Raw genomic sequence first — 27,969 nt, forward strand, 5'->3', positions numbered from 1 at the left:
GTTGATGTGGCAATTTTTTTCCCTCAGAATTTGGAGCTTGATTTTTGGGATCGTTTTTGGTTCTTTGTTTGTTGTTTTTGTCTCGTTCCTGCTGCTCTAATGGTCCTACAGAATCAATGGAGTTGCTTTTTGTTTTTTTGGTCATTTATGAGCAAATCAAATGTACTGATGTTGAATGTTTGTTTTTCTTTTTTCGGTAAACTATAGTTTGCCATCCTGCATTTTCATTTAGTTCAGGAGTGATCTTATCAGGGGATGGCTCTGTTTGGTTAGGATTTTTGATGTAGAAGGTATATTGTTTGGCTTATTTGGGGCATGAATGTACTAAGTGACCAAGTCTTCCACATACAGTGCATAGAGGTGTGGAAGGTTCATATTGGACTTTTTGTAAATGGATACCTATAAGAATATCTCTTGGAAGAGTTTTGGACAGTGGTGCTAGGATACAGAGTCTTGCGTATCGTCCTCTAGTGGTATTCATAGTCACTGAATCTATTTTTAGTATTGTTCCTATTTGGTTGCCTATTCGTTGGAGGATGTTAAGGTCATAAATTTCTGTTGGGAGTTCCGGTAGTCTTATCCAAACTGTCGAGAAATTTATTTGAGCCATCGAGGGATTGAATTTTGGTTCCCATTTCCTAATGGAGATAAATTGCGAGCCGAGGAACAATGTTCCTTGATGAAGTATTTTTTTCATAGTTTTCTAGTTTTGTTAGCTTTATGAGATAGAAGTCTGAAATTAGAGGTTTATTTTTTCAGAGAGTTGCCAAAGAGCTTGGAGGCGGTTTTGGAAGTAGATATAGCCGATTCTTTTCCCAATCAGTTTAACAATTAGAGAGTATTACCAGGGGGAGTGTAATCTATGTTTGTCGTTTGATGATATAGGAGTGAAGTTTGGATGGTTTTAGGGGTTTTCTTGCTCGTCTTGGAAGTTGATATTGTCTAGGCCTTGTGTAACATAGTTTATATCGTTTTCATTTATGGATGCCTTAAGAGTTTCCAGAAAACTTACTTTACGATTCAGCTGTAGACGTACTTTCTTCTTCCTTCTGTTTCTTTGTGCTCCAACAACGTATCTTGAGGAACTTTTGGCATCACTACCTCATGGCAAGCTTACTGAGTATCCACCACATCCCAAAATCCATTTCTTGATCACTCATTTCCTGTTTAAGTTTTTTATTTTGCAACTATTGTTCCTCGACGATTTATTGAATAATTTATATGTAACCTCAAAATCAACTTGTAGGAATGGGGAATTTGGTATATCATGCCTGGTGGTTACTTTCACCAACTCATTGATGCAATTGCTCACTGTCACAGCAATACCACCGAGATCTGAAGGTTTGCAAATTGCTGATTGGAAAATCTGTTGTGAAGACTATCTATCTTAATCTTTAACTATTGTTCCTTGTTCCCCAGCCTGAAAATTTGCTTCTTGATTTCTTAGGGAACTTAAAAGTAAGACTTTGGGTATTTATTCAAATCTCTAACAGGGAGTCAGGGTCACTGACTATACCACTTGTGGGACTCCAAATTATGTTGCACATGAGAGAGGTGTGATGCAATGTAGTTTGAATTATTCAGTTACTTCTTAATAGTACCTGTCATTCTTCATTTGATTGACCTGCTATCCCCCCAAAACTATTATTTATACTTTAGATTGCGAGCTAAGAGGCAAATATATATTTTTATGTTTGTAGTCCTGGTTTAGTAATTAGTTGTTATATTATTTTCCCATTCTGATGTCCATATTAATTAGCACCATCTGATTTGTTATGTCTGCAAAGCTTGAATCAGAAAGAGGCAGGGGGGTGGTCATCAGAACTGAAAACATGATTTTTTTAAGTTTGATTGCTCAACATGGATTAAAATCCTTTCAAATTTCCCGGAGCATGTCTTAAGATGTCTTCTGCTTGTTCCTTGATTTTATTATAAGTGAACAAACTCATCTCCTTTTTCTTGATTAAATTCTGAAACTACTCACAAATCATCAAGATTGATGGGATAAAACGAGACCCGGAACTTCATTGTTAAAGGTTCAAGAACGGCCTGGGCGGAAAGGGTGGGCGGGATAGGCGTGCCTTAGGGTTGGGTGGGGAAATTTTGAGGCTCCGTGCCTCAGGGCGGGCGGGATAGGGTGCCTCGAGGCACGATGCCAAGGTGGGGAAATTTTGCAGCTCCGTGCCTCAGGGCGGGGGAGGGGAGGGGGGGAGCCTCGTGGCACGCACGGCGCGTGGCTCAGGTCGGAGGGGAGGTGAGCCTCGAGGAATGCACGGCGCTTTCCTCGGGTCAGAGGGGGAGTAGGGGCATCATCGGGTCAGTACTCCTCGGGTCAGGTTTTCTCGGGTGAAGCGTCCCCGGGTCAGGCATCCTCGGGTTAGGCGTCCTCAGGCCAGGTATCCTCGGGTTAGGCCTCCTCGGGTCAGGCGTTCTCGGGAGTAGGCCTCATCGGGTCCTCGGGGAGTCCTCCTCGGGTCAGGTCAGGCATACTCGGATCAGGTCAAGCATCCTCGGGTCAGGCGTTCTCGGGTTGACTATCCTCGGGTCAAGCATTCTCGGGTCAGGCATCCTCGGGTCAGGCGTCCTCGGGTCAAGCATCCTTGGGGTCATGTATCCTCATGTCAGGCGTTCTCGGGTCAGATATCTTCGGGTCAAGCGTCCTCGGGTCAAGCATCCTCCGGTCAGGCGTTCTCGGGTCAAGCATCCTCGGGGTCAGGCATGCTCATGTCAAGCGTCCTCGGGTCAGGCATCCTCATGTCAGGCGTTCTCGGGTCAGGCGTTCTCGGATTGAGTATCCTCGAGCCAGGCGTTCTCCGGTAAGGCATCCTCGGGTCATGCATCCTCATGTCAGGCGTTCTCGGGTCAGGCATCCTTGGGTCATGTATCCTCGGGTCAGGCGTTCTCGGGTCAGGCATCCTCGGGTAAGGGGTTCTCAGGACAGGCATCCTCGGGTCAGGCGTCCTCGGGTCAGGCATTCTCGGGTCAGGCATCCTCGGGTTAAGCATCCTCGGGTCAGGCGTCCTCGGGGAGTAGGCCTCTTCGGGTCGGGTTGAGTCGAGTCAGGCATCCTCGGGTTAAGCATTCTCGGGTCAGGCGTCCTCGGGTCAGGTATTCTCGGGGAGTAGGTTTTAGGTTAGAGAAACGCATGGCGCGTGCCTCGGGGAAGGGGGTTCACGCATGACGCGCCTTGGGGTGGGGGTCTCGAAGCACGCACGACGCTTTCCTCGGGTTAGACATCCTCATGTCAGGCGTTCTCGGGTCAGGCATCCTCAGGTCAGGCGTTCTCGGGGAGTAGGCTTAATCGGGTCAGGCATTCTCGGGTTAGACATCCTCGGGTCAGCGTTCTTGAGGAGTAGGCCTCTCCTCGGGTCCGGGGTCTCGAAGAATACATGAGGCTTGCCTCGGGCGGAGGGGGGGTCACATGGCGTGTGCCTTGTGGTGGAGGGGCCTCGAGGCACACACAACGCTTTCCTCGGGTTAGGCGTTTTCAGGGATTAGGGGCATCCTCGGGTCAGGCATCCTCGGGTCAGGCAACCTTGGGTCAAGCATCCTCGGGTCAGGCATCCTCGGGTCAGACATTCTCAGGTCAGGCATTCTCAGGTTAGGCATTCTCAGGTCAGGCGTTCTCAGGTCAGGCGTTCTCGGGGAGTAGGCCTCCTCGGGTCAGACATCCTCAGGTGCATCCTCGGGGCCGGGGGGCTGCGTTGGGCCCTGAGGCATGCAGGGATAATGCCTTGGGGTCAAGGGCGGCAGAGGGCTTCGATGCACGCAGGGCGCGTGCCTCGGGGCGGAAGGGGCCCTACGGGTCCAAGGCACGCTCTTGCCCCTAGGCACGTCCTACGTGCCTCAGGGTCGGGGGGCCTCGAGGCTCAATAGGCACGCATCGTGCCTCGAGGAGGAGGGGCCTCGTGGAACGGTGCTTCAGGGTGAGTACAACCAAACATGCTTTGCACGAGCTCGAGTACTCAGGCATTCTTTGAGGAAATTCCTTTAACGGTAATATGCATTCCAATTTCCCTTTACCTTTCTTCAACTTCCATTCGAAATGGTACAAATTCATACATATCCTTGCTACTCCCTTTCACTGATCATCAACGGTTTTGGAGGTTAGAAAAAAGAGAACCCCGTAAAGTTTTTTGGAGCTCTTGTTTCGATAGTTGAAACTTCATTATTTTGTGGCTATTTCGAGGTGGAAGGTGTCATGGTTAGCTGCTTGGCAAAAGGTAATCTTCTTTCTCCTTCCCTTCTTTTCTCGAGCATTGACTAGTTTCTAGCTTTGTTTCTTTTAGTTTATGATCCATGTCTGTTGTATTTCCTCATCTAATTAGTTAGTTAGTTTAATTACATTTTCAACAGCTTATATTTGATGTTTCTGTCAACCAATATGAAAGTTTGAGTTTATTCTTAGTTTTTGTCGAGATGTATAAGCTTCCGTTGTTTATATGTTCATATAAAACCTGTGATAATTTGTAAAGGTTGGGCTTAATGAAGTCATCTCGGTTGAGTCTGTTTGCTTAAGAATAACGTTGACAAGACGTCTCCTTCAAAACATGCTATATTTACACATGTGTTAATAAGTGTCTAAGTTTTTCTCTTGAAGCATTTGGTTTTTTGTTTGATTAAAATGCATGGTAGATTTTGTATAACTTTCCAGATAGACTTCCTGAAAGCTTTCAAATGCTCCCTTTTTATGTATGAATTTGTTTCTTAAAAATGACTCTGTGTCCCTGTTGAATCTAGGAGGATACCATCGATTGATAGATATAAGAATGAATTTTTGTCTGCCTGTTCGAGATCTTATCTATTGGGATTTTCTTTACTTTGTTTTGGCTTCATTTCCAATTTCAGTCTCTTCTCAATGTATTTATGTAAGTTGGCATCTCTGTTTTATGTATTTCGAGATTGTCCAATGAACCAAATGATTGGGGATATATATTCTTGATCAGTTAAGGGCAAGATTCAGTTTTCTTTCTTAAGTCGTTATTGAAATGTCCATTTCTTTGTGCTAACAATTTCGAGCTTGCTGTGTATTTGAAATATGGGTGTCCTGTTTGAGTAGTATGTTTGCTTCAGTTTGGTTCTCTTATTAATCAAAGAAAGTAAAATAAAATCTAGATGTCTGTCTATTAGGCGTTCGCTCCGCAGCTCGAACAGGTCGAGATGCGACGTTGATCACATCGGGTGGGGCCATTCTCCCAGAGCAGAGTTGAAGCAAGGGTCAGAACTTTAGGCGGGTCTTCTGTCGATAGAGCTAAAACAGTCATTCATATTCATTAATCCACCCTCGACATTAACTGCTGGAATGTGCTATCACTCCTCTTCATCTCGTTTGTTCTTATTCTTAGTTTATGTTTGATCATATCTGAAAGCTTGGGCGTTTTATCTCGGTTTTCCCTTCCTATTTGATTTTTTTTCTAGTCTTAATGTACAAGTTTAGTTTCATTATCAAAACAAAGTTTAGTTTCAAATTATCATTTTATCATAGAACCTCTGCTGATTGTATGTGTCCTAGTTGGAGCTTTTTGAGTTTAGTTTACACAGTATGATATGAATTCGGCCTTGAGTATCGTGTTCAGATTAGTGTATCGTTTCTCTTTATCTAATGTTTCTTGGCAATTCAGTAGTTTTCTGATTCTATCTTGCTGTTTTGAGCAAGCTTTATTTCATTAAAATTGTGATAAGATACTCTTTTTTGGGAATTATTTTCAATAATCTTCTTTAGTTAGCTTCTTTCCTGCTATGCATGTTATCTCTATTTGTGTGTCATAAAATGTTTCCTGTGAGTTCTGCATTAGTCATTTCTTTTAAATGGAGATTGCTCAGGTTCTATCAAGAGTTTTTAACTAATATGTAGACATTCTGGATGTTTGCCTTGTTGATAGCAAAATGTACTGTTATTTAGCTATGATTACTTGTGTAAGATATCCGCTTATTCCTTTTCTCTTAATTTGTTTCCCATGAACACTCTCCAAATGAGTCCTTGGACTCCCCACCTCTTGCATACTCCTCAAGTTCATGCGTCAGACCTCCATCAAGTTCGAAAAGGGAAGCTAATATTGTTGGGTTAAAACTCAAATCAGTGGCAGCAGCTCAGTAGCGGAGTGAACGCTGGAAATTAATTTGATCATTGCTGCAGCAGCAGCAGCCCAAAGCACTAAAATGAAGATTTTTTTTGGACTCTAAGGGGTCGTTTGGTTTGAATATGAGTTATGATGGGATAAGTTATGTTGGGATAAGTTATGTTGGGATTAGTTATGATGGGATAAGTTGTGCTGAGATTATTTCTTATTGAGTGTTTGGTTTGTTATATTCAAAATAATATATATTGATAAATTTTAAGAACAAGTTGTTTCTTTACAAAATTACCCCTTCACTTTATTTAAACTTTTTAATTTTTTCTTTGTGAGCTTTAGTTATTCATTTTTTATAATAAAAATTTTATTTTTTTTAACTTAAATATTTTTGTTTATGTATTCCCATGATAAGTACCATGTGTATTTAAAAATATAACTTTTTTCTTATTTAGCTTAAAAATAGAACTTTCCTCTTAAGTTTATTAAAGAGAAGAAAATTTATGAGAAATCAAAATAAAATAAACATAAGAATTAGTCAAATAAATTCATAAATAAAAATTATATTTATATAGTATAATTTTTTAATAGAAAAATATGTATAATTATCATAAAAATAAGGAGTAGTAAATATTATTATACATGGTATTAAAAAAAATGTAAATATACATAAATGTAAAAAATGATATATAAAAAGGATTTAAAGGGACATATTTGTCATTTACCTATTCTATCTCGGGATAAGTTATCCCGGGATTACTATACCACCCATGGGGAGGGATAACTTATCCCGGTACTAATTATTAATCCCGGGATAAGTTATCCCGGACTTGCCAACCAAACAACATAATTTTTTTTTTATCCCATCACTATTTTCTTATCCCATCACTATTATTTCTAATCCCTCACACCAAACGAGCCCTAAAAGTAATAACTCAGCAGCAGCAGCCACTGATTGCTTTTGGACCAAAAGTCCAGGTTCTTTCAAATTTTATATGATATGATATGATGATTCAAAAGATAAAAGGGGTAATGTTTCCTATCCAGTAAAATTTACGCAAATTACTTCATTCAGTCTAATGATTTGTCAAGTTGTCGAAAACCACCTCTCTGGTGGGTACAAATAAAATCTAGGTACACTTTACTCTCTCTAGACCCCACTTTATGGAATTACACTGGCTATGTTGTTGTTGTTGTTCAAGGAGTTCATGAAATCCCACCAAAAGTCATCTTCTCTTTCTATTTTCTTATAAAAAAAATGCACACTATTAGTACAATTTATGTCTTTGAAGTTTGAAGGGAGGAAAGGGGGGATGTTTCATATATGACAACACTTTTGGAAAACTCACTTTCCAGAGACATAGCTTTTATAAACAAAATAAATGACATTAAGAAAAGTATGTCGCGGGATGATCAACATTTTATTCTTCATAGTTTTTTCGTCTTACATAATACAACATTGAGCATACAGGGAGACTTATTTAGAGGTAGATGTAGAAGGAAAGGTAGAAGAAGAGTGATCAGTACCCTTTGTGTCAGTTGAAAAAAAGACTGATTGGTTTTCACTAGAAGTTACCTGCATCTCATCATATTTGTCTCTTAAACCTTGAAAATTAAATTCATCACCGTAGCCACTTGAATCAAAGTTAGACTCATCGACGTTCAAACGACCTTCAAGCATGTTCACCACTGCAGACATGTTTGGCCTTAGTGCTGGAGATGGATTAGTACATCGTAATGCCACTTTAATCATCCTCAACGCCTCCTTCTTGTCGTAATTGGAACCTAACCTTGGGTCTACTAGCTCCAAAAACTTGCCCTTTTTTTGTAGAACCAGGGCCTGAGAAGCACAATATTGAATGGGAAAACTTGTGAAAGATACTTTTTGAAATACTACCAAGTCTACTTGATCAACACAAAATGAAGTTCTCATTAAGCAAACTGAGACGTGCTATAAATGTTTACTATTCATGAAACTGATACCAAGAGATGCTGGTTTCTTACCCAATCAAGAAGACAGACATAATTCTCATCAGGATGATATTTCATGTTGTTTTTCCCAGCAACGAGTTCTAATACAACCACTCCAAAACTGTATAAATCTGCTTTATGTGTTAAATAACCCCAAAGTGCATATTCAGGGGCCATATAACCTCTGCAAAAACAATTTAACAAAGTTATACGAGCTTGACTGAACAGGAACGTCCTGAAAGGCTTAAACTAATGCTCTATACCTTAACACTAGGTAAAAATGGACAGCAGAAGTAATTGTTACACCTTCCATTATAAAACTGATTGCCATAGTTTGACTAACATGATTTTGAAGAGAATAATCTCTACTAGTTTATTATAGTTGCAATATAAAACATGGATTTTCAAAAGACGAGTAGCTTTGAAGAATAATGTGAAATGATAGATAACCTTTATAATCTGTTGAACTCTTGGGATCAGTACGGTGCTAGCCATAACCTTTTGGAATTATATAATGAGTAAAGATTGCATTCAGAAAAAAGATACAATTGATATGACCTAAATGGAAGGATGACATTCAAAAGATTAAAATTTGATCAATCAATTAGAGCAGTTTAGAAGCTCACATAGTCCCAGCAACCCTGGTGGTGACATGTGTTTTCTCCTCGTCATGAAGTTTGGCCAGACCAAAGTCTGAGATCTTTGGATTTAGGTCTTTGTCAAGGAGTACATTGGTTCCTTTGATGTCTCTATGAATCATCTTTAGAGGTGATTCTTCATGTAGGTAAGCCAAGCCTTTAGCTATGCCAACACAGATCTTTTGCCTAGTTGGCCAGTCCAGTTTCGGTTGACAGTCTTCAGGACCTGCAATTTACTACAAATTGAAACTAGGCCAATATTCACACAAAATTATGTATGCAGACAGATGAAGATATAAACTAGAGAATCATGCCAGTTACGTTATGAGGGAAAATTGGGATCACCAAACTTCTTTTTGTTTTGGCGTGGTGTCCTTTTTTTACTTTTACCTCAAGTAAACACCAATAACCAGTGTAATCCCACAAGTGGATCTAGGGAGGGTGGTTCACATGTAGCCTTACCCTTACCCTGTGAGGGTAGAGAACCTGCTTCCAATATATCCTCGGCTCAAGTAAAGCATATAAAAATCAAGTTCGAAAAATAACATTTACCAAACAAAACATGGGTAAGGTTATTGTTCTCCATGTACTCATAAACTAGTAAAAGTTGGTTCCGTTCAACACAACATCCATAGAGTCGGACGAGATTTGGATGATGTAGGCCTGACATCATTCCTATTTCATTCACAAATTCACGGTTCCCTTGTCTTGACTTGGATGAAAGTTGCTTGACAGCAATAATAGTACCATCTGCTAGTGTACCCTGAGCATTGAAAAAAATGTATGAAGAGCATAATTTGTCTGAAACATCCAGTAGGATTTCCACAGGGAGGGATAAGAAGGAAGAATTATGAGAATTTGTATATATATTCACCTTGTAGACAGATCCAAATCCACCTTCACCAAGCTTATTTGCAGCATCAAAGTTACTTGTGGCAGCTTTAATTTGTCTGAAAGTAAATATACCAGTTTGCAGATCTAGTCCTCTTAATTCTACACAACAGTAAAGGAACAAGTTTAGGATATTTGTTTCCCACAAGATAAATAAAAGAAAATGTTAGCTTGAAAAGCATACAAGAAATTCTGGAAAGTTTGCACCTTCTAACCTATATTCATCACCCTTGTTTTCCCCAACCTTTAACTAGTGAAATCATGAATTTGGATAGCATATAAGTTTAATGTGGCAGGAAGTCTTCCAAATTGATAATTACAGCCTAGTATTTCATATGGTACAATCATTCACATGTACTTCAATTTGCAAAACCACTCAATTTCTGGATTCACCCAGAATGCAACAGAAGTTTTTTTAATTACATTGTACTTGTCAGGCATAAACAAAAATTGAGGTCTAGAGTCACCTTGTTCCATCAATTTCCTGTTTCTTCTTTTCTTCCAAGCAACAAAGAAAATCATCAAAACGAGAGCTAAAGAAGACGTCACTGCTCCAGCTACAATTAGAATCTTCTTTTTCTGATTAGAAGAGGTCTCCTGCGGAGGAGGGGGCTTGAAGTCTAATTACAGAACGAAAAGTTCAACAATGTTAGACACTCTGGAATTTACTTGTATACCGGAAATCATAGATATTATGCATAGCTTAGTCAATGAGAGAACATAATCATGAGTGAGTGATCTTGTACGGATTCCAACTCCGAAAAGGTCTTAATTTTTAAATAAGATGCAAGGGTGAGTAACTTTTGCGAAGGAGACTTTTTCACTATGTGACAGTGAAGAAGAATAGATGCTACACCTAAAAAATTAAAGTGAAGACAGAGTATTACTAGCTTCCAGAGAGATGGCAGATACTAAAGGACCATAGTTTCCTCTACTCGGGATTGATGTAGTTCCTTCCCCAGCATACTGGAAGCGCACTTGTAAAGTTTTATCTTTTACTGTTACATTAAACTTTTCTTTCAAAGCTTTATCAACTCCTCCGGCTAGTCTTTTAATATCAAAATCTTTGAACTTCAATTTGTCCTGCATCCATTTAAACTTAATCAGCTGCAGCTAATTGGATATTTTACTGTATCTAATTCTCTGACATACTGGTTCACCTGTATGTATACATCAAATATTCGTCTTCCAAGACTTTGGAAAGATTGGTTGTCTCTGTAAACTATTTCTGCGAAATGAAGTGTCAAAGTGTAGTTTCCATTTGCCAAGCAACGTCCAAAGTAAGTCATAGATAAAGGGGAGAGGTGAGCTGTCATGTAAAGTTGAGATTCATCTCCCTTGATAGCAGATACATTTTTTGCTTTGTGGTCATTCAACGATACGTCGGTATCCCAGAAATGTCCTGTACTGCTGGTTCCCCAGTTCCCTTTCCAGTAAACAAACTTTGCAGCACCTGCTGAGTCTTCATCTGCTATATAAGTAGTGTCTCCAACAGTTACATTTCCTCCACCACAATTTATGTGCAATGAGTACTTGTCTGCAATATTCAAACCAGAGATAGGTTACTAGACTCAAATGAATATATTTCAGAAATATAAGACAATGATAAAAACTGTTCAGTTCTTGTAGATTGTCATAGAAACTGTCTAGTGCTAAAATGTTTTCCTTGACCTAACTAGTTTACAAAAGTAACCAAATTATGCCTTCCTACTCATGTCCATTGATTGTCAACAAGAAGCTGGTAAACTCCTGCATAATGGAACAATATCAAACAAAAGATTTAGATGAAAGGGTAGAATTCTGCAAACAGTGAGTACTCACCCTCTGAACACGGACTGGCTGAGAAGCACTTCCCGCGCTCTCTGAAGTAGTTGAAAGAGGTGTCAGAGAGGACAAGTCATTTCCAAAGAATAATAGTCAACAGTTTATTTGACATTAAACACTTACACAAAATTCTCAACCTTAAAGCTTCTGAATAAGTTTCTGATAAGAAAAGAAAACCAAACATGGAATCATCTGAACCATATATGCATAAAAGAAGATAGGAGAAAGTGTAAGACACACAAGGATCATACAGATTGTCCCGACAGGTAGATGGCTCAGAGCTTTCATCAAATTTATTGTAGGAAAGGTCTATCACGCTGCATCAAAGATATCCGACATGGTTAAGAGCTCATAAGTATTTTCAATCTAATGAGAGGCCTTCACTTAGAGAAAACAGATTTAAATGCAATGAAATTAATGGCAATTCAGTTAGTTAAATCTCAATATCTTTATTTATTGCCCATCAAACTAATTTTCACGAGGCTCTCATTGTTCCTCAAGGCAAGACTCAAGAATTCAAGTTCTGGACTAGGTATCTATGAATGACTTTTTAATCTAATTCTCGATGTGAGCAACCACATTTTTGGTTGTGACCTTTAATGCTTCCTTCTATATCTGTCACCCTGTTATATAATCCTACCTCGAAGTACATGTCCTTTGCTAAATCGAATTCTAAATAGTAACTAGTGTATATGGAAAAGCAAGACAAGAAATTATACTTACTTTCTGGTATCTCGACTAGTAAGCCAATCTGGAATTCGCCCAACAAAATCATTGCCAGTCAGATACCTACCAAGCAGGAAATATTTGATTTAACTAGGAAATCACAAATTTGAAATGCAATATATGCATTACATGTTCAAGAACATGATCCCATTTATCAGCTACACACAAAAATGGAAAGGGATTGCCAACCAAATGAAGACTCATTTTTCTGTGCAGCTCATGAGAGAATACTACTGAGCTATAAACAAACCATCTAACATCAAAATCTCAAAACTTCGTGGGCAAAAAATAAGAAATATCATGTAAAGGCATTTTATCTAAGACTGTGTCTGTCATTGAGGCAGTTTTCTTCTTTTCTTCAAATGAAAGAAAAGGGTTTGAGCATTTGGAAAGGATACAGAAGATTGATGGATGAGGCATCAACACTCTTATAGTAAGACTAGTATAATGAAACAGAGATGCAAAAGATATATTTCCATATAAAATTGTAGGAATCTTCATGTTGTTTTGACTTACGTGGCCTCCATCCCAGTCACGCCCTCAAGATTTGCAATTCCTCCTTCAAGCTTGTTGAAACTCAGATCTCTGCAATGAACAATAAACAGAGTCAAACTCAAAAAAATGTTCAATCCCATTGGCTGAACAAACTATAGCACAATTTGTAAAAGCTTAATTAAGTTTAGATAAAAGGATAGAGAAAATGAAAGCTCCGATGATATGTTTGTAAAGATCATTTTGTTTCAAGAAAGAATGAACATTGGTCCATTCAGCGAAAGTGAAGTATGTTGTTTGCATTTATTCAAGATTCAACAACCCATTGACCTCTCCCATTCAAAAAGAGGAGGCTAGTAGAAGGAAAAGAAGAAAACGAAAAAGTCCAGAGGAGAGTCACACATGCACAAAACGTGTTGCTTTAAGTGGATTGGACACAGCTTGTATAACAGGAAAAGGGAAAAAAATCATTAAGGAAAAAATTGAAATAAATTCAATAATAAATTGAAAGTGATGGAATTACAAAAACCGTAATGCGATCATTTCAGCTACAGAATCATGAATATTCCCATGTATATTACAGCTTCTCAAAACCCTGCAGTCAAAACACAGTTTCAGAGAATTGACTTTCTTTGATAAATGATGTGTTGGAAATTCCACTTGCCCAAATCATCAAGTACTCACAATTTAGACATCCTGGTCATGTTTGTAAGTGATGGAAATTCTGAAGCAACTCCATTGAGGTCACTGATTCTTCTGTATATGCATCATCTGAGCCTTAATTATCTTGATTTCTGCTTTGCTTAATCATAAGAACATTGCAAAAAGCAAAATAAACTACTCATATATAGCGTTAACTTACAGTTCTTCCAAACTGGTCAAAACAGAAAAACTTGGGGGTAGTGGTCCTTCAAATCCAGAACCTTCGATTTCTCTGTCAAAAGAGCATATACTAATTCTACTGGAAACTTCTAACTTGTACAAATATTACCAAATGAAATACCTACAACATTCGGAGGTTTTTCCAACTCTCAAAGTTAGGCAGTTTCCCAACAAAGCTGTTACTGCTTATCCTACTGTATTGACGCCAAAAGGGAAAGCCAAGAATTCAACTTAACATATGTAGAAGAAGACTAGGAAATCTCATCTTAGATGAATATGCAAATGCACTCACAGTTCAATCAATTTCGTAAGATTATTCAGTTCCACTGGCCACTCTCCTGTGAAATTATTAGCTTTGAGATTGCTGCAACAATAAAAGTTCATAAAATTTAGAATGAAATCCAACTCACACTTGATCTGCTCTAGTTAAAACACACTATAATTTAAAAACAACCACTCCTTCGTTTAAAGTGAATAAACAATTGGAAGAGCTGTCCTTGCTAAGCATGGGTAAAGTAAAACAACCTTGAAGAAGCATGTGCCTCAAGCAGTAACACGCAAAGCAATCCGTACGTATGTTATTGTTGTATATGATATTGAAAGCAGTACTGTCAGTTTGCAGTTTTGATGTTACAAATACTAAATTTCCATATGTTAGCTATTTTATTGTTTCATCCCAAAATTATATGCTTTTTAAAGATGGTACACTGTACACTTGTCTTGCTCGCTTAATAATGGCCTCAGAAACAAGTCGATTTATAGCACATCTTGCTTTCTAAAAGACTACAGAACATCCTCACTTGAACTCCACATTTTATCACTTTCCCTTCAATGAAATTACAGTTACATAGCCTTAATACCTGGAGCCGTATCCTATATCTCTTGCCTAACTTCACCTCTATAGTATAGTACCCCAATGTACCAGACAAAGCATTGTCCCTAAGAGATAGTAGATTGGTTAAGATATAGGAGTGTACCAGACAAAGCAGTGTCCCCACAAAGGAGATACTTGAATGGTTAAGATATAGGAGTATACCAAACAAAGCATTGTCCCCCCCAAGGAGATAGTTGAATGATTAAGATATAGGAGTAACAATTTGAAACTCAACTACAACACTCAATGTAAGCTCATCTGCTCTAACCTAGGTGGACAGGCTTATTGGCACATGTTCTTGTGGGATGTAGTAAGCTATCATGTGGACCAATTGAGATGTGGCCAAGCGTGCCTGAACATCAAAGCTAAAAAAAAATGTACCAAACGAAACATCTATACATGGTCACCTTGTAAATACTGCTCACTCGGTCTCTCATTTTGCGTTTTCATAATCTACTTTCTCAACAATCATCTCCATTCTACTTTTTAGCTTCATTTCAGCTTTAACTCACGATCACATCTTCCACACAATACAAACAGTGGATTGACTTGTGAAAGTTAGTTAGGAAATAGAAGAGTAAGGAAGACTTACAGCTTCTGTAAATTGACCAGATTCCCTAATTCTGCTGGAAGCGATCCATTAAACAAGTTAGTCTCCAAGCTCCTGAAAAATTATGATGACTTCAGAAAAAATTTCTAGTAGTCATGTACAGTCAGTCAGTCCGATGAAAGAGAAAGCAAGGGAACTTACACGTTCACAAGCAAGGTCATATTTCCTATGTACTCTGGGACAGGCCCAGATAACCGATTATTAGAAATAGTCCTGGAAAACTTCAAATTCATGAGAAGCCCTGAATCGAAGGTTAAATTTTAACACTGTATATGTATAAATTGCCTCACATGCTTTCCAACTTGGTAGATGCCCATTCAGGGGGAATTATACCACTTAAGTAGTTGCGGTTGAGATTACTGCAAAAAAGGTAAAATCATAATGATTTTAAAAATAAGTAAAATTCAAACTGATGTTCTAACAATTGTTCTGGATGCTCTCAGTACATATTCCTCAGATATGGTAACTTCGCCAGAGATGCAGGGAGGACACCTGCAAGATCCTGTCCTATGAGAGATCTGTTAACAATTAGAGCAGCTGCTGTCAGAATCACTAGATTTAGAAAAAATCCTGTCCAGTTTTTATAATCTCAATCAGTTTCATAATGCAACGAAGTGGCGATTAGCTAAATAATTCCAGAAATAGTCATGTGATATTTGAATATGTAGATAAAGACATGGTATTCTAACAATAAATCTAATACCAGTCTATTATAAGCTTATACCTAATATCACCTAACAAATTTTTTTTAATTGAGATATCAACCAAAACAGTAGAAGTAATCCAAACTAACGGTGTGTTTATAACTTATATTCTGGTATTTGGTAAGTATGCAAAAAATATTAGCTCGAGAGCATTTGTATATAATTTAGGCAAATAATATGGGGGATGGGGTGAGGAGGAGACAATTAATGTGGAATGTCACTATGGAACTTGTTTCTTTACTTCCATTACCCGAAGAAATCGTCCAGTTCCTAGAAAATGTATTTTCCGGAATTTTAACCAACCAAACAAAGGAAAATTGAAGAACATATTTTAGAAAACACTTCCCTTCATATCAACCACACCCTAATAAGGTCTTCAGTTTTCTTTTCCTGACTTGTGATCTTCGAAAAGGAAACCCTGAGGACTTCCTCAATATACCAAAAATTTAGTCTTAGCAGTTTAATCTGGACCAATACATTGAAACCCATTGCCCATGGATAAAGAAAAACCATTTCAACATTAAAAAAAAAAAAAAAAAAACTAGAGCAAACATATACTAACGGATTTTAAACTGTAACCAAGCATCGCCTATTGGTTCTATCTATATCCCATAAAACCAAATATAAGTCAATAATTTTGCTTCCTAACAGGAATTCAGTAAAGGGTCAGAAGCATAACAACATTAACACATCAATTTTCATAACTTCAACAACTACTTAACAAAACACATCCATTGGAGAGAGGGAGGGAGTAATATTGGAGACTCACATGTTTTCCACGTGACAAAGATTATCAAGAAAACTGCAGTTGCATTCTAGGATATTGGTATACAAAGGCATGTCTTTCCTTTTGGGTGTGCTCCAATTTGAGTTCCCATCACAAGGGTTTAGCTTAAAATCCCAATCTTTTTTCCCCAATTGATCAGCTACTTCTCTAAGAGCTTCCACTGCCAATCAAAGTAAATGGGCATCAACTTTCTTTCACATACATTAACTAAAAAATGAAAAAGTTCAAATCTTTTTACCTTCATCTTTAGGAAGTTGACCAGGTTGTGCTTCAATGTTGGCTGCTGTAAAGCAAATAACTATGGTGAAGAAGATGAGAAAGAAATTGAAGATTGTTGGCATGGTCCCTTAAACTTCAAAAGCTTGAGTACTAATCATATAAAAATTTAAGAGATTTTTTTGGGTATTTTTCTGAGAAAAAAAAATTGTTTTGTTTAAAAAAATGGAGATGATAGATTTGAGGGGAAGAAGCAAGTTGCTGAAAAAAAATTGAACTTATGGCCCATGGGGGCAATGATCCTGAACCTTTTTTAATACTTCTCTATTTTATAGTATACTATGTTTGTTTGTTTGTTTATGGTTTTTGTGGCACAAAATCCTGTGTACCTGCATGAGAAGGAGAATTTAAAATGAAAATGCTCTTTCCTTCTACATAAAGTTACTTTTACTCCCATATTTGAATAATTAGGTTCCACATGGCATGGCAGATAATATTAATACTAAATAATTACAATTTACATGACATATTTCATTCAAAATAAGTTTTTATTAATTATTGTTTTAAAAAATAATCTGAGATAATTATTATGACTTACTATGTAGTTTTCAAATATATAAATCTTATTTCAAAAAGTTTAACATTTTCATGCCTGAACTTACTATCAAAATAAAATTGTTGAATCTCAAAATTTGAATAGTACCACATAAATTGAAACAGATAGAATATTATATAGGACACCTCCATTTCATTCGGTTTATCTTACTTATTTTAGTCCATTTTAATTAAAAAGAAAACATTTCATTCCTTTTTGGATAACCTACGTAACAAAATTAAGACCACAAATTTAAATGACATTTCGATACATTCTCTCCACCTCATTTAACCCCTAATCCCTCATCCCGATAGGCCCCGTCCCGCCCTAACCCATACTCTACCTTCATAATATTTATTTAAATTATGTACAATAGTTTTTAGATAATATTTTTCATTTTAGTATCGAACACGAAAAAGTAACAAAAGTTAGCTTATTTTTCCATAAAATATTTCATTTATCCTGTTTTGAAAATTGTACAAAAGTCATACCGACACAAAATTAAAAGGAGCACGTGGAAAAAAAGAGGAAGTATTATAACAGTCTACGCGTCATTATACTTATCCATTATATCAAAAATAGATTTTTTTATTTATCTATTTAATCAAAATAATTTTATCACTTTTTTATGGTATTCTAATTCTTAGTATTAAATAAGAACTACTAATAATTAAATTTATAATTCTAAAATATCATTAATAAAGTTAATTTGAGCGTAAACAGGCCAAGTAGAATCAAATAATATGAATAAAGGGAGCATGCATGAAGCCAATCTAGAAATTGGTTTCACACTAATAACACTACGATGATAAAATATATCTGAAGATATATTTTTTTTGTTTTAAAATAAGATATGCATGCCAGCTGGCAGCTGGTACCTACTTTTACATCATGTAGTTAAACTTACATTATTCAACTTGTGTCCTTTCATCTCTTTTTGCTTTTTTACTTTTATTATTTCTCTCTCTTTTTTTGATTTCGTGAGTTGCCTGTTTTGAATGTCTGACTATGATTTTCAAGAGACCAATTTTTAAGATTACGTTTTAGTAGCTACAAAAATAATTTTAACACTTAACATTCAAATAAAAATTAATCATGTCTTCATATTTTAAAAGAAGAAACTATTTTTTCATATAATATATATTAAAGAAAAATGAAGGTGTATTATCTTTACGAAATAAAAGAAAAGGTCTTAGCTAAATTCACATAATAAATATATCATTATAGTGTCAAATGATCAAGATCAACTTATCAAAAATATTTTGAAAAAACAGCAATTTCTATTTGAGTGATAATTTTTAAAAATAGCTTTTACGTATTAAAAAATAGACACTACCTAAGTATACTTGGTTTGTTTTTTTACCAAACACTTTTATTCTTAAAAAAATAAGTGCATTCAGAAATTTAAAAAGTATATATTTCGTCTTTTAAAAATTTGGCCCCTATCAAACTCATAAAACAACAGTTTGAAACTTTTCAATTGGAGACCTTTGACTTTTCCTTGAACAAATATCTAAAACATGCATATCATCAAATATTGCTTCAGTTGGTTATCTTTTTGTTTACGTTAACAAAACAATTAGGGGTCGTTTGGTGTGAGGGATAATACCAAATAGTCTCGGGATTAAATTATAGTACCGCTTATTTTGTTGTTTGGTTGGCAAGTTCGGGATAACTTATCCCGGGATTAATAATTAGTACCGGGATAAGTTATCTCTCTCTTTGGGTGGTATAGTAATCTCGGGATAACTTATCCCGGGATAAAATAGGTAAATGACAAAAATGTCTCTTTCAACCCTTTTGTTATATAACTTTTTACATTAATGAAGGGCATTTTTGTAAACAAATAAATTGTTCTTAAAATTTATTATTTTGAATACAACAAACCAAACACTCAATAAAAAATAATCCCAACACAACTTATCCCATCATAACTAATCCCAACATAACTTATCCCAACATAACTTATCCCATCATAACTCATTTTCAAACCAAACGACCCCTTAGTATAATATTATTAAATAATTATTGTTTACGTTCATCATGTTTTGTTTACTCCAATCTAATCCATGTTGCATGACAGGGCAGAGCTAGGTAGGACGAGGGATCCAAAGTTAGTGCATTCTATCGTAATATTATTTTTCTTGTGAAACTACACTGGGTTGGGTATGTATGTGTTGTTCGAAACGATCAATAATATTCTAAAAGCATTTTAAATTTTTTCTTCTTATGACTTTTTTTTTTTTCCTTTTCAATTTTATACCAAGATCCCTATTCAAACATGGAGTTTGGTTACATGGCAGAAACCTTCTAATGACTGACTGAAATGTTGGTACTGATGGTAGGTTTATAAGGGACAATGGGAAAACTGGTATTGACGGTGTGATCAGAGATGAGAATTTAGATTATGTTTCTCGGGACACTTTAAAAATATCGACAAGTGCGTGTCGGATGGATTTGACGCTGGTGTGGTAAAGTTTTGGAGAGTTCGAGAAACATAGTGGAGAAAAAAGTGTAACAAAAAGTTGTCATGTTGCAAAAGTGCAGCAGCAGAAGAAAAAAAGGTTGCATCCTTAGCCTCAAAACTGAAACATGTATTTACATTATACAGCAAGCCTGCTACAAAAAAAATTGAACAAATTGCTTAATTACAAGTATAAATACACATGGAGGTGGTCTAGCACCCTCGAGAACACAGCAAGTTAGAATGAGCCAGGCTTACCATGGATGAAATGACATTACGTGTCTGTTTGATCTTGAAACTGAAATTAATCGAACATATTAGTTGTAGATGCAGAAGAAGAGCCCATGTCAGTTTGAATAGTTATGGTGTTTTGAGTTTGGGTTTGAATTAGCTTCTGATTTTGCCTCTCTTGATGAAAATCTTTCATGGCTTTAAACCTCAGATCATTGGAATAAGTACTTGCCTCTGGAATTTCATCTGGAATAGCGATTCGTCCTTCAAGCATAGACACTACCTCGGACATGATAGGCCTGAGTGAGGGAGTGGCACTAGTGCACAAGAGTGCCACTTTTACTATTTTTTCCACTTCTTGTTTATTAATATCAGACCCCAATCTCTGATCTATGAGCTCCTCTATACTCCCACTCAGATGCAAATGACAGGCCTGTAACAGTGTAGCTTTTCAGGCACAGCCAGTAATTTCAATGGAAGAGTGAAAAATGAAGAAAGAATTGGAAGATCTTTATATTGCCATCGAAACATTCAAGCTGAGCCTTGATAAGAGAGATACAACAAGCAAATAGGGATCAGATTTATACCCAATCTAAGAGACAAATGCTAGTGTGGCTCGGCATGTAGTTATTGTTGTTCTTTCCACTGACAGTTTCCAAAAGTACAACTCCAAAGCTGTAAACATCTGCCTTGTCAGTCAAATAACCCCAGAGTGCGTATTCTGGTGCCATGTATCCTCTGCAAGTGTTAAGATTAGAAGGTTTGTCAACGTAAAATACTTTAGACTTCTAGCTGGAAAAATAGTGACCTTACATTGTTCCAGCAACTCGAGTACTAATATGGGTCTTCTCATCTTCAGTGAGTCTAGCTAGTCCAAAGTCGGAGATTTTGGGATTGAGCTGTCCATCCAGAAGCACATTGGTAGCTTTGATGTCCCGATGTACAATTTTTAGGCTTGATTCCTCATGTAGAAAAGCTAGACCTCTTGCTATTCCAAGACAGATCCTAAACCTTGTGGGCCAATCCAGATTCAATCGGCTGTTCTCTGAACCAGAAAATTCACCACTGAAAATCTTGACCCAGAGGATAACTAGATTTATACATAGAGAGGACACGGAGTAATTACCAAACAAAACGCTCGCAAGGCTATTGTTATCTAAGTATTCATATACAAGCAGTAACTGGTCTGCTTCAATACAGCACCCATGAAGCTTAACCAGATTGGGGTGTTGCAAACAGGATATCCTACTAATCTCATTCAAGAATTCACGGTTGCCTTGCTTTGATTGAGAGGAGAGCTGCTTCACTGCAACTAATGTACCATCAAGTAATTGACCCTACACGAAATCAGTTGTTAGATTCCACGGGGTAAGAGGATAGAACCAGTGCGCAGCAGCTAAAGGCAGATGAATTATGAGCCACATATGTATTTCCATGCTCAAACTCAGAAGGTTTGGGTAAGTAGAATTTGAAGGTTTACATGTTTATGGAAACAGCACCAAGTCTCGTAGGCAGAGGTACAATGTGACATGATGTACAAGTAAAAGAAAAATCACTAGTCTCCAATTATAAGCATACCTTGTAAACAGGACCAAAACCACCTTCACCAATCTTGTTTGAAGCATCAAAATTTTTAGTGGCAGTTTTTATTTGCTTCAGAGTAAAACAAACCATCTGCAGCTCTACACCATTGAGATCTGTCCAAAAAATAAGGTAGAGATGAGTTACAGAATTTTGTGTTCTCTTGTGATAAATAAATTCTTATCATTGCATTAGCATTGACATGGCAATCTTTTTCTTGAAATGGTAAACCCCACTGCTCCTAAACTCTTACACAAATACCTACTGTTCTTAAAATTCATGTACCAGTAAGATTTGATACAACGAAGATGTGTAACTAGCATTAATTAAGGTGTTTCTAGATTTGATACAATAATGATGAGTCTCCTAGATTTTCATAAAATAATGAATCTCCTAGGTCAATCAATGTGTTAAGCTACTACATTAAACAAGACTTTGGATTTCAAGACCTTCAATATGATTAATCATGCATGTTTGTATTTTGATCACTTTCGAATATACAATGGATTGCATTCAACAAAATCCACCGAAGAGTAGATTAATAACTACTCTTTAAATTTGCAATTTTAGAAACTTTTCAAGCTCACCTCTTCTTTTACTTTTTCTACATAGACAGCCTTTCCACCAAAGAATGCTCAGTACGAAAAAAGTGATACATGCAGCCAAAACTCCAGCAATAACATAAATTATTGTGGTCTTTCTGTCCTTGTTTGAACAGAACTTGAAAGCCGTACCAAAGTCCAAAAGAAAATGAAAAAAGGGTAAATCAGAGCAGCAAAGTGAGCAGAAACATTAATGCAGGTCATCATTCATTTAAAAGACTGAAGAAGCGGCATGCTTTATAAAATCCATCTATCTGCAGAACCATCCTCTAACTCAAGCATAGATCAGGACTTCGATCCAAGCTATGGATCCATTTACATGCCTTATTGGCATCTCCACTTGCCAAATGCTGTGAATTCACTTTTCCTCCATGTTTAGAAACTTCCTTAAGCGCTAATTTATTGCACCAAAATGATGAATAAGAATATATTTCTCCATTTCTATTTTACCATAATTTTGAATGAAGTAGCAGTTTCTTGAAAAGATAAGGAGGACAGCGGGATAAAATGAGAAACATGCTAGGGAAACACCAAAATTCATTTTCTTGTAAGTTCATGACAACAAGAAAAGATTTACTCTTGTCCAATTTCTCTTGAACTTCATTCCATTTGTCTTGACCTACTATCTGCTTTTTCCATTTCCCGAAAATGGAACTCTTTCCTTACATGGAAAAATCAACAAATTCTAAAGTCAAACTGATATATAAACTCCTCTCACTATTTACCACTACCAATACACTATTTTAAGATTCACATCATTTCACATATATCGACTGCACCCCGAATAAAATAACTCATTCGACTAATTTTTTAATTGAATTCTGTAAAATACAGTAGACTATACAAGATCGGACATAGGAGATAGATAACAGGAAGACTGAGTTACATCATGAGCCCACAGGTCCTATAGGCTATAACATGATGCTCATCACAGTTACTGCAAATACACCATAAAGTAACTTAAGGGTAACGGCTCGAGTACGATAAGGGATTGATAGATACACACAGAGTTGTGCAGTGATGAATTGACCTTCTTTCACATGCCATGCATGAGATAAAACCAAATGTAGAAAGAAGAGAAGGAAAAAGTATGTTATCAAAAAGAAGATAAAGGAAAAAGTATAAGTCGGAAGTCAAACAATCCCTGTAAATCCACCCAAAAGTATAAAAAGTAAGTAGATACATACTTGAGTCAACTGAGATAGCTGATATGAGTGAACCATAATGTCCCCTAAGAGGAATGCGGGCAGTGCCCTTGCCAGCCCAATAAAATCGGATCTCCAAGACACTATCTGTTACAGTAGCATTAAAGTATCTGATCACAGGCCTTAGGACTCCAAGAGCTTCCTCTTCAATATTAAAGTCTTTCCAAACTAGTTTCTCCTAAAATCAAAAGAAGATCATTCAAGAATGTGAATCAGCTAAATAACTCTAAAGGGAACTTCATCATTCAGGATAAGCACCTGGATATATATATCAAAGATGCACCTTCCAAGACTGTTATATGTACTGTCGTTTTTAAATATTATCTCAGCAAAGTGCAGACTAACATTGTAACTCCCATTCTCCAAGCATTAATGGAAATAAGTAAGTGAAAGTGGAGAAACCCTTGCTCTACTATACAGTTCAGACAGGTCAGTTGATGGTATAGTCTCAATAAAACGTGTATTCTGATCATTATCATCATCCATGAAGTCTCCGGTGCTACTAAATCCCCAGTACTTATCACTGCAGAAATTTCTTGCAGAACCACCTTCAACATGAGCATCTCCGTCAAAATCAATATGCCTGTTGTTTTCTGTAATAGCAACATCATTTCCTCCACAATTCACATGCAAGGAACACCCTCTGCCATGTAACCAAATGGACTAGCATGGTTAGAGAGAGATATCTAGAAACAATTGTCACATAGACCCTTATTATCACAGGCAGCAAAGACTACCAAATTTGCAATGCATATATACAAATAAATGTCAGTTGTTGAAAATCTAATAACAAGCCTTCAGTAGGATACATGACCTCAAGAGTGTAGGTCTAGAATAGAGATATTTGTAACTGACAGCACATTCTTTGCTAACTTGCAGACAATATCTGTCAGCTATTCTTTTTAATGTATTGATATGTTTTTCTGCCCATGTAGTAGGTTAGGAGAATCACTTCTAAATAGTTTATTTTCTTCTTTTTGATATTAGTACAGATATAATACATTATAGATTAAAGTGCATCTAGTGGATGCATGTAATATTACATTAAATTAAAGCTATAGTCCCTTTTCAAAGGTAAAGAGTCAACAAACTCCAAAAGTGCATCTATGTCATCAAAGGAAGTAAGCTTGCACCAGAAATCTAAAAGCTAAACAGGTGTATTAACTGTGGATTAAAGTTTTTGTGTCCTTCTAATGTTCTGCTCTCTCCAGATTACCCACATAACGCAAGGATGAATCATGTTCCAGAAACTTCTGTTGGTTCCTTTATTCTTTCTCCATTTCCAACTGAATAAGAATTGTGTCAGAGATTTGGGAATCAATTGGTGGGATCTATAAAACATACTACAAACCTCATCAGCTACAGCAGAGTGTAAAACCAAATAATCCACATTTTCATTTCTCACATGTAGCACCTGTTGCATATGGTGATTTCATAAATTACAAGCCTCATAAACTGCAGTGCACCAAAAGCACAATAATTGTAGATGAGCTCTCTTTTCCCACTACAGGTCCCGTGGCCAATGGATGATACCGTCTACACAGCCAGAAAAGGGTATAAGGCCTTATATGCTCCTTTTACAGAAACAGACCCTCACCTACTGTCCATCTCAGATAATCCTCTGCTCCTGCAACCATTCCTTCTCCTCCAATTCGACAACAAAATAGTCCAGCTGTCTCCGAACATTCCTGGCAATTTCTTCCAAATTTAATGTCCCATACACCGATACTCATTTAGAAACTGAGATAAGGAAAAGCTGTAAAATTAAATAAATTTGTGAATTGCTCTCAGAGTGATATATTTCCTTGCCAAGTATCTAACAGAATCTTATAATCCTTCCATCGCCAGACTTGAACTGTGTGTAAGTCATGAATTTATCCCATAAACCTCTTCTCCTTACACCAACTCTCCTTCGCTCTTTATTTTGCATCTCTGACTGCTTTCTGCAGCGTGTTATGTTCCTCTCAGATATCTCCAAAATCATTTAAAGAGGAGACTCTTATCATGCATCTTCAATTTCCTAACTGCCAGACCACCACATTGCCACCACCATACACACTTCTTTGGTTGTATAACTGGTTTAAATATTGGAAATGGAGGTAAGGAAGATGAGAAAACACAAAAGAACTGCAGTTTCGAGTATGAAAAGAATTGTTCTTTCTTATGTATTACTTGATAAAATGTCAGTGAGCACAAATATACTTACATCTTGGACAGGTTATATCCTCTGTACACGGAAGAACGTTCTTACTGTAGAAGAAAGCAAAAAAGAGATTGGCCTTAGATATATGCTCAGAAGTAAAGAAACAAATCTCAAAGTAAAGCATTCATTCATCCATTTAGTTAGCTGTAAAAGCTAATATGAGAAACAACAAGAATGAGAAGATCCATCTTACAGAGTCCCGGCAACTGCAGAGCTCCTGTACAGGTTTATGTAATAATTCCTGTCAAGGGAACAATTATCAGAACCATATGATACATTGTCACTAAAAAGAATGAATGAGAAACGAACAGAAGGATTCACTGACGTGTTTTGCCGACAAGCTGGTTGTTCAGGGCCTTGCCAAGTAAAGTTATTGTAGGAAAGATCACTGTACATGCAATTTGAATTCTTAGAAGTCATAATCCGGAGTACTATAATGATAAGAATGCAATCCATTAACATTAGACAAAGAAACTGTAGAACTACACACAGAAATACTAAATAAAAGTCAATAGTTTCCCTGAGATTTCAATTTAACTATGTCTCTGAAAAATTATCACTCTGCATATATGATGCCATGAAAGTGTCTACACTTTCACTTCAAGAAAATGTGAGGCACAAATATTTTATAAAAGAAAATAAAGATGATATTACACGTACACATTTATTCCGTTCTTCAAGATTGAGGCAGGTATATCTCCACTGAGCATGTTACCAGATAAAAACCTATTAAAGCAGTATCACAGTTAAATAACTATAATGCAGAAAACAGTGAATGTAGATTTCCCTGCATTGTTGAAAATTATAATAATACCATCTTAAGAGTATTTAAGAAAAAAAAACTTGACAGTAAACTCACACAAATTTAAGCATACTTCTTGCACTAATGTCATCCGGAATCGTTCCAATGAGCTTATTGAAACTAACATCCCTGCAGTAAGTTCAAACATAGAACACATGAAATAGGAAGCGATTTTATGTCTGGAGTCTCATGAAGGCGCAAAGGAGGAGGCCCAATTTATATATCATAAACCTTGCTAGAGTTACATGAATGTCATAGTACCTTAAAAAATAAGCTTAGAGACGATGGTGTATTAAACAGATCAAAGGCAAAGAATAGGAAACAAAGTTTAGCTGATATTGAAGTGTTGGCTACGATGAACGCTTCTGTTTTTTTTAAAAAAATTATTGGTAAGGATGATGAACACATTCTTTTTTTTCCTTTCAACAACACCTTCAATCTGATACTTACTCACCGTGGTTCACAAAGTTTATGGATTGTGGTTCACATCTATGATGATTGTTATACACATGATTCAACTTCTATCTAATCAAAATCAAAGCTATCAAGCTCCAAAGAATCTCCACAAATTAGTAAACTGGGCCTTTGTATTCCAGCGCCAGCAACTATGGCTGTTAGAATTGGGAATATTCACTAGCTGACTGGAGAGGCAATTGTATTAAGGTGTTCGATCCTGAATTTTGGGTTTCTCGATTCTGTTTTTGCATTTTGCTTCTCATTATTATTTACCTATATGAATTTGATGATTTTTAAATCTCTGCCACTAGAAAATATAAAGAAGATAGCTCTATGATGCCTTGTGAGTTCTGTATACTGAACAGCAAGTTCCATTCTTTTTAACGCAGGAAATGAGAATTCACGGACAAGCCAGAAGAAGAAAGAATAACCAGCTTATACACTACTTCTATTCTATTTTGTCTCAATTTGGGTTGAAGTCCCAAGAGGTGAAAAGTAAAATCATAAGCCAAAGTCTTTCAGCCTTAAATGTCAAGTATTGCCTGAAGCCCCTTGGGCTAGGCGAGCCACATACTCCCTCCGTTCTAAAATAAGTGGGTTTTTAGCTTGGGCACACCCCTTAAGAAACTACTCATTCCTAGAAAATAAAATGTATTTTTACTAACTTATCCTTAATAAATACCTTGAAAAAGATGTAGCTCTTAGTAGTTTCTTTGTTATGTAAAACTTCCTTTATTTATATAACGGTAAAATTGGAAGAACATCATTAATGTCTTCTTGATTATATAAAACACCAATTATTTTGAAACAAAATGAAAAGCTAATGATACCATTTATTTTGGAATGGAGGGAGTATGATAAGATGGACATCATTCAACATTTTAGGTGTTCAGTCATTAGATTTGAGGTTTACAAAAGGAGCCTCCTCTAGAGGCCATCATTTGGGAATTCTGGATTGGTTCACCACAACAAGTACTTCTTTCAGGAGGTAGTTGTGAGAACCTTAACAAGAAAGGAAGTGTTTACTTATAAGATGAGAACTTCGGCTTTGTAATAACTCAAGAGTCTTTAAGGCCAAGTGGAAGGTCCAGCTATAAGTACAAATATTTCAAAGTTGACTGTCAGTACTGTTCAAGCCTATTGC

The 27,969-nt window shown here is 36.7% G+C and overlaps 1 protein-coding gene and 1 pseudogene across 2 annotated transcripts in view; both read right to left on the reverse strand.

Moving 5' to 3' along the window:
* The window catches only part of LOC125849370 (probable LRR receptor-like serine/threonine-protein kinase At1g07650), a 40,014-nt pseudogene extending 23,106 nt beyond the window's left edge, over positions 1-16,908 (reverse strand). Inside the window, exon 1 of the transcript XR_007444615.1 lies at positions 16,709-16,908. The product of XR_007444615.1 is annotated as a probable LRR receptor-like serine/threonine-protein kinase At1g07650 (transcript). The remainder of the gene's footprint in view (positions 1-16,708) is intronic.
* A 2,958-nt stretch (positions 16,909-19,866) lies between these two features.
* Positions 19,867-27,969, reverse strand: part of LOC125847353 (uncharacterized) — a 29,780-nt gene continuing 21,677 nt past the window's right edge. Inside the window, 15 exon segments of the mRNA XM_049526987.1 lie at positions 19,867-20,409; positions 20,564-20,714; positions 20,790-21,021; positions 21,103-21,313; positions 21,555-21,673; positions 22,145-22,285; positions 23,347-23,542; positions 23,623-24,027; positions 24,716-24,778; positions 24,831-24,900; positions 25,567-25,614; positions 25,761-25,808; positions 25,893-25,955; positions 26,228-26,293; positions 26,427-26,498. Coding sequence (XP_049382944.1) covers positions 20,050-20,409; positions 20,564-20,714; positions 20,790-21,021; positions 21,103-21,313; positions 21,555-21,673; positions 22,145-22,285; positions 23,347-23,542; positions 23,623-24,027; positions 24,716-24,778; positions 24,831-24,900; positions 25,567-25,614; positions 25,761-25,808; positions 25,893-25,955; positions 26,228-26,293; positions 26,427-26,498 — 2,245 coding nt within the window. The 3' untranslated portion in view covers positions 19,867-20,049.

The sequence above is a fragment of the Solanum stenotomum genome, chromosome 12 (assembly GCF_019186545.1).
Source record: "Solanum stenotomum isolate F172 chromosome 12, ASM1918654v1, whole genome shotgun sequence".
Lineage (NCBI taxonomy): Eukaryota > Viridiplantae > Streptophyta > Magnoliopsida > Solanales > Solanaceae > Solanum > Solanum stenotomum.